The 14,712-nt window shown below is 39.7% G+C and overlaps 1 protein-coding gene across 1 annotated transcript; it reads left to right on the top strand.

The window, feature by feature from the left end:
• Window positions 1–1,333: 1,333 nt before the first annotated feature.
• On the top strand, window positions 1,334–13,988 carry slmo (PRELI domain containing slowmo). The gene is made up of 5 exons (XM_076200958.1): window positions 1,334–1,511; window positions 7,371–7,536; window positions 8,508–8,594; window positions 9,027–9,200; window positions 12,849–13,988. Exons 1-5 carry the CDS (start codon window positions 1,480–1,482, stop codon window positions 13,134–13,136), a joined length of 747 nt encoding a protein of 248 aa, XP_076057073.1. The 5' UTR covers window positions 1,334–1,479; the 3' UTR covers window positions 13,137–13,988.
• Window positions 13,989–14,712: the final 724 nt, after the last annotated feature.

Raw genomic sequence — 14,712 nt, 5'->3', positions numbered from 1 at the left:
TTCATTCTTATGTTCTAAAAACTAACAAAAAAAGAGTGTGGAAGGCTGAGATGGATCAAGGAACTTGGGAAAAAATCGATAATGAGGTGGGTGGATAGGGTGGAAGAGGCAATGAGTGCGAGAGGAATGTCTGTCGAGAAGGGAAGAGAGAGCGCAAGATATAAGTGTGAGTGGAAAATGGTTGTGAAAAGATGATGAATTGACATTGCTCAAAGGGGTTTCTTCTCGTCTACCCAGTAAGTTCTCGAGTGGGAGAAGAGGGAAAGGGATCGTCATATAATGAAGAGATTAAACTAAATAGCTTTGATTGTCGGGTTTTAATGTGAAGGTGCTGTGACTTGCTGTTTTGGAACCTCTGCCACTGCGCCATCGAGTCGTGTAGTGTGTGTGTGTGTGTGTGTGTGTGTGCATGTGTGTACGCATGAGTGTGTATGTGCATGTGTGTGTGGGGGGTGCATGTGTGTGTGCGCATGTGATTCACCATGGCCTTGGATCACGTGTTGGACTCGTGATCGACAGCTATTTCCTTCCGTAAGAGAGCTCAGAGCTCATATATGTGCGTGTGTGTGTGTGTGTGTGTGTGTGCATGTGTGTGCGTGTGTGTGTACATGTGTGTATGTGTGTGTGTGTTGGACTCGTGATCGACAGCTATTTCCCTCCCGGAAGAGAGCTCAGAGCTCATATGTGTGTGTGTGTGTGTGTGTGCATTTACCTAGTGTATGTGTGTGGGTGTACGTGTGTGTGTGTGCGTATACATCATATACACAAAGGTGACTTAAACTTGTTTAAACCCCATCCATCTCATCCTGTGTCCTCCCTCTCATACGTAGAATAACAAATCATTCGCATGCGAATCACTTCTGGGGTAACAGGCCGCTATGCACACTATATTCAGCTCTGCACAATCACTTGACTTCTACAATGACACACAATCCCCTCCCAGCTCAGTTAGGTTTCCCTCCTCAGTGTTCTTTTCGGGGAAATGGCTTGTTAGCGGCTCTGAACTTTCCACAATTTCAAGATCAATGCCAGTTTTATTATTTAAACTTATCTGTTTAGGCAGTAGCTAAAAACACGTGAGCAAATCAGGTGAGCATTAGGGTTTTAAACTTGGCGCTCATTAATTGACGTCATTGTGACGTCAAACTGAGTTGTCTATTTCTTTTCTCCGTATATAATAGAACAATATAATCGAACTATAGATATTGTGTTGGTAGACACATATTTAGTGACAATATATAAAAGTTATATTTCGTTCGAATATGAAAAAATGGTAAAATGAGCAGAAATAAGCCTGTATTAAATAGTATAATAAATGATGCAGTAAATTTGGCAACTATTGGTTGCGTAAGCTCACTTCTACTTTACGTCCATTCTGTCCTTCTGTCGATGGTAGTGCATCCAACAGGGAGGCCTTGCCGGGGTTGGTGAAGATCTGTGTGAATAACACAACATCCCAAAGCAATAAATAAACACAACATGAAGATTTGGACATCTGAGCACATTTTCAAGTAAGTGAAGTGATGAGGACCACGAAGTGTTTTCACTGAATTGAAGAGCAAGCTCCAGTTCCGCAAGCACTGGTGTTCGTTCCAGAAGATTCCATTGTGGAAGATTTGTGGAAGACTGTTAATAACTGGTTTAACTTCCGCAGTGCTTAAAGTGGGAAGTAGCTTTGGAACACAGCTCGAACTATTATTGATGGCTTAGAGCCTTAGAAAGTAGTGATGGAAGTAGTTGCCAAGCTGTAGGTTCTCACGAGACTTTGAAGGACGTTGGTAGTGTATTACTTCCTTGTTCTATATTCTCAAGGCCGACGACACTTTACGTAGGCCTATAAAGTGTAGAGTTTGTGAATAAATTCAGATGTGTTACATAAGTGCCCGAGATTTCGTTTGGTCTGTTCGGTTCCCTTTACCGGCAGCACTCTCCAATGTTTGCATGCTCGCTTGCTTGCTTGCATGAGCAAGAATGATATTGATATTATCAGTGTGTTTTAACTGTAATTAATATAATTTGTTGAGTATTAGTTTGGTATTATTAAAAACTATGAATGGAAATTGATTTGCAGTATATAGAAATTCAAAGTACTGTTATATATTTGTTTCACTGATGTGGGCTTGGTAGGTGACACTTCTGGGATTCTTGGAAAACCAAAATGTTAGAGGTCTGCTTCACAGTTTATGGTGATTCATTGCCGGAGACATCGCTGAAGTCTGTTTTCTGAGGCTCACCTGATCTCTTTTACTTGTGTGGATTGAGGCTGCCCAGCAACTGTCTATAGCCAGATATTGCAGGATCATCTGACAAGGTCCTCGGAAACTTTTCAAGTTCTGCTTTGAACTTTTCAACTGGGCCTAATCCAGTTCTCTTCTGTTCCTGAGAAATGTATTTCTTGTAATAAAATTACTTCCAATAGAAAATTTTGACAATGATAGTTCTAGACTGTTTATAGTAGAACACAAAAAGGTTTTGTATTCTACCATTGGAGCATAGGGCAAGGAGGTCTTTAGCAGGAGAATCTCAGCTCAGGTAACTAGGAACAGCCATTGGATTGGTCCACAAACCGCTTTAGGAAGGTTAAAATCTGGTAGTGAAGGACACATTGATAGTGTTGAATTGGGAAGGTTAAAGTATGGTAGTGAAGGATGCATTGTATCATACAGTGATTGAATCAGTACTGTTGTATTGGTACTGATTCATAGTTGGACAGTGGCCTGAGTGATGTTGTCATTGTGATGGAGTTAGTGCCCAACCCATTGGAAATTACCATAATACAGGACTAGGCTCCATACTGGATGGTAGTGTAAGGTGTACCTCCTCAGCCCAAACCAGACAGACTGCCGGGATGAAAAATTCAAGAGCAAACTAGACCTCTTCCAGGATAAGCAGCCCGATAAGTCATTGGTGAGGAGCTGGTCCCATCTAATAAGGAAGATTGAACTCCATATCTGATCAGCTGACTAATGAGGAGGGATATTAGATTGGGTTGCAGTAGTGGACTACCACAGCTGTGAGATGCAGACCCTTAATTACCATTAAGTAAAGTAAAAGAGGTTTGTGCTCGTCATGGGAGGGAGTTCTTTGTAGCCAGAACATCAGAAAGAACTTGCCAAGAAAATAGTAATTTTTTTGGATGCACAGCATTCCCAGCTAGTGTAGGGTCAACTTGGCCCATTGCCAATTTGACCCATCTACTCAACCAAGTTGGCCCACCATGGTTAGGTTAGAGAAGACGAAGTTATCATATTTTAATTTCTTCCACCTTTGCACCTATCAAAACTGAAATGGTGTCTCAAGCAGTCAATGGGGTGAGCTGGCCGGCAAGCCCCAAACATACAGTTCCATCAGTTTTATGTTTTTACAGTATTCTCTGGTAGTTGCATGCATAGCATATGAATGTGTAAAAGTACAGATTTATCCAGAATTAAATTTTTATCAGAAACTAGAAAAGAGAATTATTGATTATATGTAAACTCTTGCCAGACCCTGGGAAAGTTGATTGAATGTATCTGCCATGCTAAGAGGAGACTGTATGAAAGAGTGATTGTGCCAACAGCACTGTATGGGGCAGAAACATGGAACATAAGGGAGGAGTTTGAATGTGTTTGAGATGAAGTGTCTGAGAAGTATGATGGGGGTTACTAGGCTGGATAGAGTGAGAAATGAGGAGGTTAGGAGGAGAACAGGAGTGGAAAGGGAGTCGGGAGATAGGGTTGGTGAAAGAGTATTAGGATGATTTGGACACATGGAAAGAATGAGTGAAGAAAGACTAGTAAAAGAGGTATGGAAGGCAGATGTGGAGGGAGTGAACATGAGGAGACATCCTAGGATGAGGTGGATGGATGGGGTGAAGGGGGCTTTGGGGAAGAGGGGAATGTCTGTTGAGGAAGGACGGGAGAGGACAGAAGACAGGGGTGAATGGAGAATGGTTGTATATGGATGATGTGATGCATGAGGTGGGATGGGGGGTGAGGTTGTATGTGTGAGCAAAATTTGACGCAGCCCGAAGGGATTTCTCCCCTTCTTCTCCTTTTATGCATGGGGGGGTCGCTGTGGATGTGCTGTGTCTTGTGACACTGCTTCTGACCCAGGGCAGTGGACAAGGTGCAGGGATGACCCGTCATCCAGGAGGTGCTAAGATAAGAGGGAGGGTGGAGGGGTGTGGAGTGTATTTAGGGATGGAATGGGTGGGAATGATTTTATGCCTTTTCCTTTTTGGCTACCTCCCTTGTAAGGGGGAAAAAGCCCTAGTATATGTATGTATGTATACCATGCTCATCAAAATTCCATATGCATGCAATTTCTGATGAATAATCTGTACAGAAGTTTTATGAATGGATATACAAGTCTCACCACACTCACTTTTGATTTAGATTGGTAATTTAAGGCATTTATAACAGGAGTGGGGAGAGTGCATATTAATCAGGTGTAAATGTTAATTTTAGGTGATATCTCTACCATTTCCCACTTACCAGAGAAATTGGGCAAATTAAGATGCAATAGAATAAAGAGTAAATGAGATGCTAATTGAACAGGTACAAACCCATTGCTTCAGTTATGAATGCAATGATGTTGCCGTTCTTGCATTTTTTTTTTTTTTTTTATGCTGCTCACTGACTTGTGTGTTTTTTTTTTTTTTTTTCTGCTCACTGACTTATGGGCATTGCATTTGTTTGATTCTGGGCAATGCCGTGGTGTTATACATCTGTATGACATCCTTTGGCTGCTAGGGATATCCTATGGCTTAGTAAAATTAAGTTTAATCATAAATTAGTAGTCAGTGAAAGGATTAACTGTAGTGTAACCTTGGACAGCTGTGGGGGCTTCCCCAGCCAAATGGGTCTGGCAGTTAATGTGCATCAGATTATTCAGAGTTTGCCAATTTCAGATAGAACAATTCCCTCCATTCTTATGGGATTAGAAATTATTTAGTATATTGATGATTGCTGAAATAATTGGCTTGTTTTTGCAGAATAAAATCTATAAAGAACAGTAATTATCTTGATGAGTTTAGTATGGGAACATTCCTCATGTAGTATTCACTCACAACCCCCCTTTCACATGGGGTACGATGGTTTCAGATTAATTTATTTCATTTGCAGTTCACTTTAGGGACTGTTGATGGGTACCCGTTAGTGGTGGTCCTGTAAAATGTTAGTTATTTACCTGCTATCTCTCCACAAAATCTGTCTAAAGATGGAGATTCAGCATTTTACTTTCACCAGAATGGGACCAAAATCAGTTGCTCTCCGTATTTTGATATATTTCACTGATATTTTCTCCTAGGAGCTGACAGCAGGCAAAAGCTCCTTCTGGTAGCCAGTGACAAAAAACAAACGCCTTGCTAATACAATTTGGATAGCAGTCTAGTGTTTTTTCCCTTAGATCTGTGTGAGGAGCATGAGAATATTGCTTAGTACTGTTGGTTTCCAGTTGGTGAAACTAAAGACAATGATAATTGTCATATTTCATTAACGACACTTAACTGAAAGCAATGTGATGCAAGTTTTGACAGGTGTTGGAGTGTGTTTTAAGTCTTTGATCCACCATAGGTACTCTGGCCCCTCTTAAGTGTTAGTTGTTCCTATGTAATTGATAAAGGGAGAGCATAAAGATGTTTAGCCTTATTACAAGTGGCATAAGGTTCCGTCTTTGTACAAGTAATATTGTTTCAGATTTTAATGTCATCAAGGCTGTATGGAAAAAGTCATTATAAATACCCCATAAGTACTTCATAAACTTGTTTATTTTGGCTTTAAATCGACACATATTGGAAGATTAAATGTACTTGGAAAAGTTTGTCACAAAGTTGTAATAATCTGTCAGTTGTATGGGGTATAGTCTTGCGTAGTTTCGGTCATTTCAGACCAGTGGCCTTGAGGCTGCAAGTCGGTGTAGAGTACTTGACCTGATGGCAACACTGCAGGACAGCAAGCATCAGCACACTTTGGTAGGCCTCTTTTGTGTTATGATAGTGAAATGATTGGGTAATATGAACAAGATAGCGAATGGTTACCTACAGTTTTGAAGTCTTAACCTGTTGCTTGGGGTGATGCACTTTATAGATTTTGCTTTGGTGAAGGCCAGAAGGTTTTATTGGCAAGTGGATCGAATTCCAGCCAGAATGTTAGCATGGTTTAATTTAATGCATACAACTTGGTGTACCTCTTAGGTAATTGAACTAGTCCGATATTTGCCACAGCACTGAAGGTATTAAATGGTTATTTGGTGGTATTGACATTAAATGTTTATTTTGTCCAGGAATGATGATAAGTACATATTGCCTCAATTTTCAGACTGTCAGCAGCTCTACAGTAGCTGGAAGTAGTCATTGAAGCCTCCCATAGATATCAATCTCAGAGACATTTTATTTTACAATGTAGAGCTTTCTGTCATTGGCTGGGTAGGAAGGGTGGGTGTGGGGGGCACTTGCATTAAGATAATAGTCAAATTATTTGAGATCTTGTGCCCAGTCCATCCCAATTGGGATGTACATCTTGATGGAGGCGATAATGATCAGTTTTGAAGAAAAAAAATTGCCAAGGGAATAATTTCCTCAAGATACAATTTGCAGAACCACCTCTTGAATTAGCTCTTGTCAGTCCTGGTGCTGTAATAGATATAGCTCTTGTCAGTCTTGGTGCTGTAATAGTCTTGTTGAAGTCATTTCTTCCATTATCATCTTGCCATCACCACCTTTTACCTTTTCTCTACTTGATTTGCCTCATCTTCCTCTCTTAATTTCTTTCCAAAACATCTTTTTATTACTTTCAAAATTTTCTGTCGTACTCTTACCCCATTTCACATCTGCTCTCCTCTTTGCCTCCTTTATATTAGGCCTTACAGGATTAGTAATGTGTAAATTCAAGGTAGAGTAATATATAAATTCAAGGCAGAGGTCATCATGTGTTAAAGGCACCTTAATATGGCATTATTTAATGCATGAAGGTGCCTCCTATATTTGTCAATTTCTTCCATTTTATTTTGCTGGAATTTGTTGAAACTGATTTTAATTTACTTGCATTGACCAGAGCAAAATATGTGAAGTGCATCTTTACAGTAAAGTTTTTAAAGATATTTATTGAAGATCGAGGTGGTGCTGAGTGAGGCAACGTAAGAGGGAAAATTGTTGATCACTTACTTGTAACAGACTCTGTATCAAAGGTTTTCCTTTTGTGGTTGCTACCAGGCAATTTTGTTGCTGTCATGCCCCCTTTCATGTATAGTAGTATTTTTCCTTTTATTCTGGCTGCTGCAAGCCTTTCGTTCATGTTGACAAAATCCACTTGTTCATAAGACTCCACATGTACTGTATTGTGTTGTTTTTACATAGGTTGTTTATTTCTGATTTTTGTTTTACTTGGCAGTCACCCGTGGGAAACAGTTACCCAAGCAGTATGGCGAAAATATCCCAACCCACACAACCCAGCAGTAGTTGGCACAGACGTCGTAGATCGTCGTGTAGTCAATGGTGTTCTCCACACTCACAGACTTATCAGCTCTCGGTGGGGCCTACCATCATGGGCCCAAACGGTTAGTAGAAATGTCTATCTATATATCTGTTTACAATGGGCTTCTTATCCCTGATAAGGGAGGCTAAGTCAAAGCAATGCAGCAGGACACAACACATCCACAGCATGGCTGCTACAGTGATCCCTCCCCCCCCTCCCCTCCTTGTCCCCTAGTGCAGAAAATAGAGAAGACTAAGAAATCCCTTCAGGCTGCATCAAAATATTGTCCATACACAACCATCCTTCACTAGCCCCTGTCTCCTGCCATCACCCTTCTTTGCTCAACAGACATTCCCCATTTGCTCAAAGCTCTTTTCACCCCATCCATCCATCTCATCCTCAGTCATCCCATCAAGTTCACTCCATCCACCTCTGCTTTCTGCACCTCTGTTAATCTTCATTCATTCATTTGTTCCATGTGTCCTAACCAACCCAATGATATTTCATCAACTGTCTTTGCCAGCTTCCTGTTCACCCCTGCCCTCTTCCTCGCCTCCTCACATCTCGCTATTCAATCTTGTAACCCCTACTATACTTCTCACACTTTACCTCAAACACTTTTAAACTTCTTTCTGCAGCTCTTAAATTCCAACTTTCCCCACACAGTGTTGTGTGCCTACAAAACTGTATGGGGGCAGAAATGTACAAATGTAGTTTGTCAAAATTCCTTCTGTGTATCAAAATGATACCTAAAGTATTAGGTACTTGGTACCTTGTCGTCAGTACCTGAGTATGGGGACCAGGTTTGGTTATAAGAAAAAAAATGAATGGTATACTGTGCCCGTTACTATTCATTAACATCACTTACCCATTGTATGAAGAAAATGTATAAAGGATACAATAATAGTGGGGTTAGGTCCAGGCTAAACAATTCATTTCTTGGAATTGGCCTATGGGCATTTATAGTCAAAAAGTTAGGCTACAGACATTTATAACCAAAAAAGTTAAAATGTTGATCATGCTATGATCTGACCCCTCTTTTTTTCCTTGCAGATTCTTGGTGCAGAAAGAGTATGCTATGGTTACGAACATTCAGAAGTGGATCCATCAGATAAAACCATGTCGATGAGGACGAGAAATGTGAGTGTGTAAATGTATTAAATTTTCAACTTGATAAATGAAGAGTTTCTGATTACCATTTATATAAATTAGTGGAACAACATTTTGTAAGATTTCACATAGTGTAAATTTCAGGAGGAAGGACATTAGTAGACAAGTCTGGTTAGGAGTTTGAATAGTTTGCCGATTTTTACCTCATGCTTGGATACATACACCAAGACTATCTTATATAAAGGGGGTGGTGAAGTCAAAGCACGCACCACCTCGTACAATAAGATTTATCCAACATTCCTTAAAGAATCTTCATTTTGAAACTAAACCTCACAGTTTAAATAACTAATAATATATAAAAGGAATTTGCCATGAATTAAGACAAAACTCTTCACAGATAATGGGTTGAATTGATGTTAGATCTATTCCTATGTTACGAACAATTGTTCTTTTGACTTGCAGCTTACATTCTCCAGCACAGTATCCCTGGATGAAAGCTTAATATACTCTCCACATCCTGAAGACAGTGAGAAAACTGTGCTTCGTCAGGAGACTATAATCACAGTTATGGGTGTTCCGTTGAGTTCATATATGGAGAACTACCTTGCCAATTCTATATCAAATAATTCCAATAAGGTAAGTCCACTTGAAAACATTTAGCAGTACTGCAGTAGATAAAGATGACCTCTATCGGCCTAGTAATTTCAAGGGTAGTTTCCAACAGTAATGCCTCTAATATTTATACTTGCAACTCAAAAAAATTAAGAGGAAGACAGGAGTGGTATTAATATGAGCAGACATTTTTGCTCCAGAATTTATAACTCCATAAAGTCACCCCCTTCTCAATGCACTTTAGCCAGCAAGGAGCAAAGCCTGTGCATGGCTATCTGGAACGCAGTTTGTCACTTACATATTTGTCACCACTCTGGAATCAACAAAATCTTCAAACTGTGTTGACATCAACTGCCTCAGCCAGACATGGGCATGATTATGATTACTAATCAAAAAATCATAATCCATGGCTGTGATTATGTAATAAAACATAATAAAAAACATAAAATTTGTGTAATCATAATCAAAATTTACTCTACATTGATAATCATAATCAGATCAAATTTTTCTTGATAATAATCAAGATTATTTATTTGTAATTTCCATGAAACACTTTACTTTGAAGTCAAAGTATGTTTTGAAAGTATTGGCACTGTCTCATGTTTTTACTTGCTTCTCTACCATGATATAGGGAAGGTGGGGTAAAATGGACCAGTGATGCAAAGTAACCAGATTTCCTACCAAAACTAATGATATGAAATTTCAAACAGCAGGTGCAATATCTTTTGGTAACCTACCGTAAATTGCCCACAAACTTTGGTACTGAAGGTAAACTTTATTTTAACTGAAGGGATCTAAGTTGAGACTTGTACATACATACATACATATACCAAGGCTTTTTCCCCCTTCCAAGGGAGGTAGCCAAAAAGGGAAAGGCATAAAAACACTCCCACCCATTTCATCCCCAAATACACTCCACACCCCTCCCACCCTTCCTCTCATCTGAGCACCTCCTGGATGACGGGTCATCCCTGCACCCCGCCCACCGCCCTGGGTCAGAAGCAGTGTCGCAAGACACAGTACATCCACAGCAAGGCCGCTTCATTTAATCGGCGACCCCCCCTCTCCGTCCCCCTTTGCATATAAGGAGAGGACGGGGAGAAATCCCTTCGGGCTGCGTCAAAATTTACTCACACATACTACCCCACCCCCCCGCCCATTCCTCCTCATGCAGTCACAACATCATCCATATACAACCATTCTCCACTCACCTCTGTCTTCCGTCCTCTCCCTTCCTTCCTCAACAGACATTCCCCTCTTCCCCAAAGCCCCCTTCACCCCATCCATCCACCTCATCCTAGGACGTCCCCTCATGTTCACTCCCTCCACATCTGCCTTCCATACCTCTTTTACTAGTCTTTCTTCACTCATTCTTTCCATGTGTCCAAACCATCCTAATATTCTTTCATCAACCCTATCTCCCAAATCCTTTTTCACCCCTGTTCTCCTCCTCACCTCCTCATTTCTCACTCTATCTAGCCTAGTAACCCCCGCCATACTTCTCAGACACCTCATCTCAAACACATTCAAACTCCTTCTCTCTTCTTCTCTTATGTTCCACGTTTCTGCCCCATACAGTGCTGTTGGCACAATCACTCCTTCATACAGTCTCCTCTTCGCATCCATTCCCAAATGTCTATTTCTCATTACACTCTTTAAACCACCAAGGCATTTACTCGCTTCTCTCAATCTACATTCTACCTCCACCTTCACTCCACCTTTTCCTGCTACACTTGCACCCAAGTATCTAAAACTATCCACTTCCTCCAGTCGCTCTCCCTTAATGTTCACTTCCAGTCTACTGCCACTTTCACCCCTTGTACATCTCATCACCTTACTTTTACCCACATTTATCTTTAGCTTTCTTCTATCACATACTCTCCCAAACTCTGCCACCAGCTTCCTCAATCCCTCCTCTGACCCTGCCACAAGTTGAGACTTGTAATACTTGAAATTTAGATAGCTTTGTGGTTATATCAAGTTCTTTGTTGTGATAATTTCCAAAGAACAGTGGTGATATTGCTAATATAAACAAGGCTGGTCTGGGAAATGGGAATGCCTAGCCACAAGGTTACATAATATTATTTAAAGTCTGAGTATCAATAGTGGAACTGGCTACTATTGTGTGTGTGTGTGTTCAAATACTGTATCATCCACCCAACGACAACAACAAAGTTTTACAGAAAAAATACAATAACTCAACAATATCAATAATACACATACACAAATACATGTACAAACACACACACACCATTAGTATGTCATTGAAACAGTTTTATATATTACTGTGCTCAGATATGTAAAAGTGTACCTAATAGATAAAATTTGCTACCTATTTAGGCATTGTACCATACTTAATCATTGCTTTTTTATAAATAATCATAAGGAAATGGGATTATAATCATAATCTAATCATAATCATGCACAAAAATAATCATAATAAAAACGGCAAAAGTTGAGTAATCATAATCAAATCATAATCAGAAAAATGAAAAACAAGTAATCATAATTTAATCACGATCAAAAAAAAGTATTCCAGACCATAATCAAAATCAAATCCTAAAAAAAAATTCATAATCATGCCCGTGTCTGGCCTCAGCACTGTGAACATTCACCACGTGCTGTTGAATGTCCATTGATACCATGTGTGTGGAGGAATTCAGTGATGCATATCCATCTCAGAGATTACTTTATTAGACTGTCACGCCATTGATCTCCACAACAGAGTTGAAGGTGTCAGGTTATGAGCACAAAGGTTTGGTCACAATGACATAAACATTCCTCTTCATCCCTTGGTGCAGAATTAAAAAAAAAAATAGGAAGCATTACTTCTGGAACTACCCTTGCACATGCACAAGTTTCATTTAAGTCACATGACTGAGTTTAGGAAGGTATGTGATTGGGTAAAGTTGAAAGTAAATGTGGGTAAAAGCAAGGTAGTGAGGTGTACAAGGGGAGAGAGAGTGCCAATAAATTGGTCTTGAGGGTAGAGGAAGTGGGTGTATATAAGTATTTAGGGTTGCATTTGCATGTAGCAGGAAATGGAGTGTGAGTGGAGGTAAACTAGAGTGAGGGAAGCAAGTAAATGTCTTGATGGGAGGGCAGATGAAAAGTGTCATGTGGCAATAGTATATGGTAATGGATGCAAAGAAGTTGGATGGAATGATTGTAATGTAAGAAAGGCAGAAAAAGTATTTAAATATGTTTGAGATGAAATGTCGGAGAAATACGGGGTTACAAGGATTGATAAAATGAGAAATCAAATTAGGAGGAGAGCAGGAGTGAGCTAGCAGATAGGGCTGACTAAAGATTATTGGGTTGGTTTTGGTGTATGGAAAGAACAAGTGAAAAAATTATCAGAGTGGAAAGCAGAGGTGGGTGGAGTGAACATGAAGGGAAGACCAAAAAGTGAGGTGGATGGACTGGGGGAAAGGGGAATGTCTGTTGAACAAGGAAGGGAGGAGGTAGATTAGTGTTGACCATTTGAAAAATGGAATTTTCTCATCATCAGAATGGCGCTGAATGGCTTACCGGCTCCGGCGCTTGGCCTTCGAGCCAAACATTTCATAAATCAATCATCAGAATGAATTGTTTGAATTTCATGGATAATTAGAATAGCTAAACTGCTGTTGCAGGGATTGGTGATGCTGAATTTTTTTATCATGATTTCAGGGACGAGATGCAATGGAGTATGTTATCAGCAAGATCAACCTCGAAGTGGAAGAGCTTGTCTCTACGTACAAGCGTAGTACGACAGGTCTCATCAATTCTCTAGAAGGAATAACAGAAACCGCACGACGTTCTGTTGATGATATATCCATTGTGGCCAAAAAATCTGTAGATGGCATTTCAGGTGTTGCGAAGAAATCCATTGGTGATATTTCAGAAGTTGCTAAGAAGGGTATTGATGAGATCCACAATTTGGGTTCATGTAAACCAGGACCGATGCCACGGATATGATAGTGATAAAGTCTAGGCCTTTAACCAATTATTACATAGTGGGATGCTGCATTTGATGTAGTGATTGCTGGATTTCATATTTTTATCCAGCTGTCGTACATTCCCAGATTTATTTTCTTTTCCACCTTCACAGCTGAAGCTCCTGCATTGAAAGGATATTAAGACTTAATTTATTTGGAATTTGAAATTATATTAAGATTAATTTATTTGGAATACAAGATGAAATCAATTAGCATAGGTAGTGCTATCCTGAAGTAATTTTGGAAAACTAAAACAAAATGGGAGGTAGGGGATGTGACCAAAGGCTTAATTTGAAAAGGGAAAAAACTGTAAAAAAGGCATGAGCTCTTGTAGGCCATCATGACATTGCATAAAGTACGGGTCCACTTTCTTTCATTACACGCATTTTGATGCAACAAAATTGTAAGTCACTGGTTCATGCATTTCTCATCTTCACTTCACTGAAGACTGATATTATTGTTGGTTGTACATTGTTGAAGTTTGGACATGACTTGAGTCATGCTCAAATGTTTTAAGACAATAGCAGGAAGCATTCTAGGTTCTACTAGATGTTTGCTGCATAGATGCCTGTAGGTTAGGGCAAGCAGACAAACCTCACCTTTCTGGCACATTTCCTTTATTTTTAGCTAATGTAAAAATGTAAATACAGATTATATTTATGGAGAAGAGTAATTGCCCAAGATTTCCACCGTCTACCTACAATATTTATTTTTTCAATAAGTATTGTTTCAGTATCTACATGTTTTTGTGTATGCTCGACTACATGAAGTTAATAAGCCCGGTTTATTTCCTCTCGATGGATGTATGATTCCCCATAAAATGTGCACTAGATATTTAGTTTCATTAGGTCCTGAATGGTACATAAGTACTGCAACTCTGAATAAAAAGGAAATGGAAAGTCCAGCTTGGCATATCACCCAACACCCTACACTGCAGGAAAAAAAATATTCCAACATATAACTCTTGATATAAAACTACTCTCCTTAGTCCTACAGAATACAACCAGGAGGAATTGTCCATATATATACCATAAAGTAAATCTTAGCCTTGTCTCCTGTTGCTGCTGCTGCTGCTGCTGCTGCTGCTGCTGCTTCTCTCCCTCCTCCTCCCTCTTCCTACCAGAGACTAAGCAACTTTCTAAATATCCACCCATAGATATAAACTGGTAAGGAATAAGGTTCCTGTCTCCTTGGGACTGACTCAATTTGAGATTCATAATGCAAATCACAATGATGAAAAGTTTCAACACTAGGGAAATGGCATCATTGGCCCAAGATGCAAATGCCACACTGAAGAGACACATTACCCTCCAATGTAGAATGGTATAGTTGGCTGTATAACATTTTTAATCACTTCAGTACCATGACTCCTACATAGGTATGTCATGAGGTGTAACTGGGTACATAGAGAAGAGCAGATGTGAAATGGGGTAAGAGTATGACAGAAAAATTTGAAAGTAATAAAGATGTTTTGGAAAGAAATTAAGAGAGGAAGAGGTGAATCAAGTGGAGAGGAAAAGGTAAAAGGTACAGATGGAGGAGAAAGATAGGCAGAG

Source organism: Oratosquilla oratoria, chromosome 17 (genome assembly GCF_046742065.1).
Source record: "Oratosquilla oratoria isolate Oo_2021 chromosome 17, ASM4674206v1, whole genome shotgun sequence".
Classification (NCBI taxonomy): Eukaryota; Metazoa; Arthropoda; class Malacostraca; order Stomatopoda; family Squillidae; genus Oratosquilla; species Oratosquilla oratoria.
Note: the sequence above shows the minus strand (reverse complement) of the source record. Positions and strands in the feature narration are given on the sequence as shown.

What these genes read in the sequence shown, in the direction of transcription:
- slmo (XM_076200958.1), top strand. Translation starts at nt 1,480, where the DNA reads ATGAAGATTTGGACATCTGAGCACATTTTCAA. An exon ending in ACATCTGAGCACATTTTCAA is followed by an intron (nt 1,512 to 7,370) that starts GTAAGTGAAGTG and finishes TTTACTTGGCAG; the next exon opens with TCACCCGTGGGAAACAGTTA. An exon ending in TGTCGATGAGGACGAGAAAT is followed by an intron (nt 8,595 to 9,026) that starts GTGAGTGTGTAA and finishes TTTGACTTGCAG; the next exon opens with CTTACATTCTCCAGCACAGT.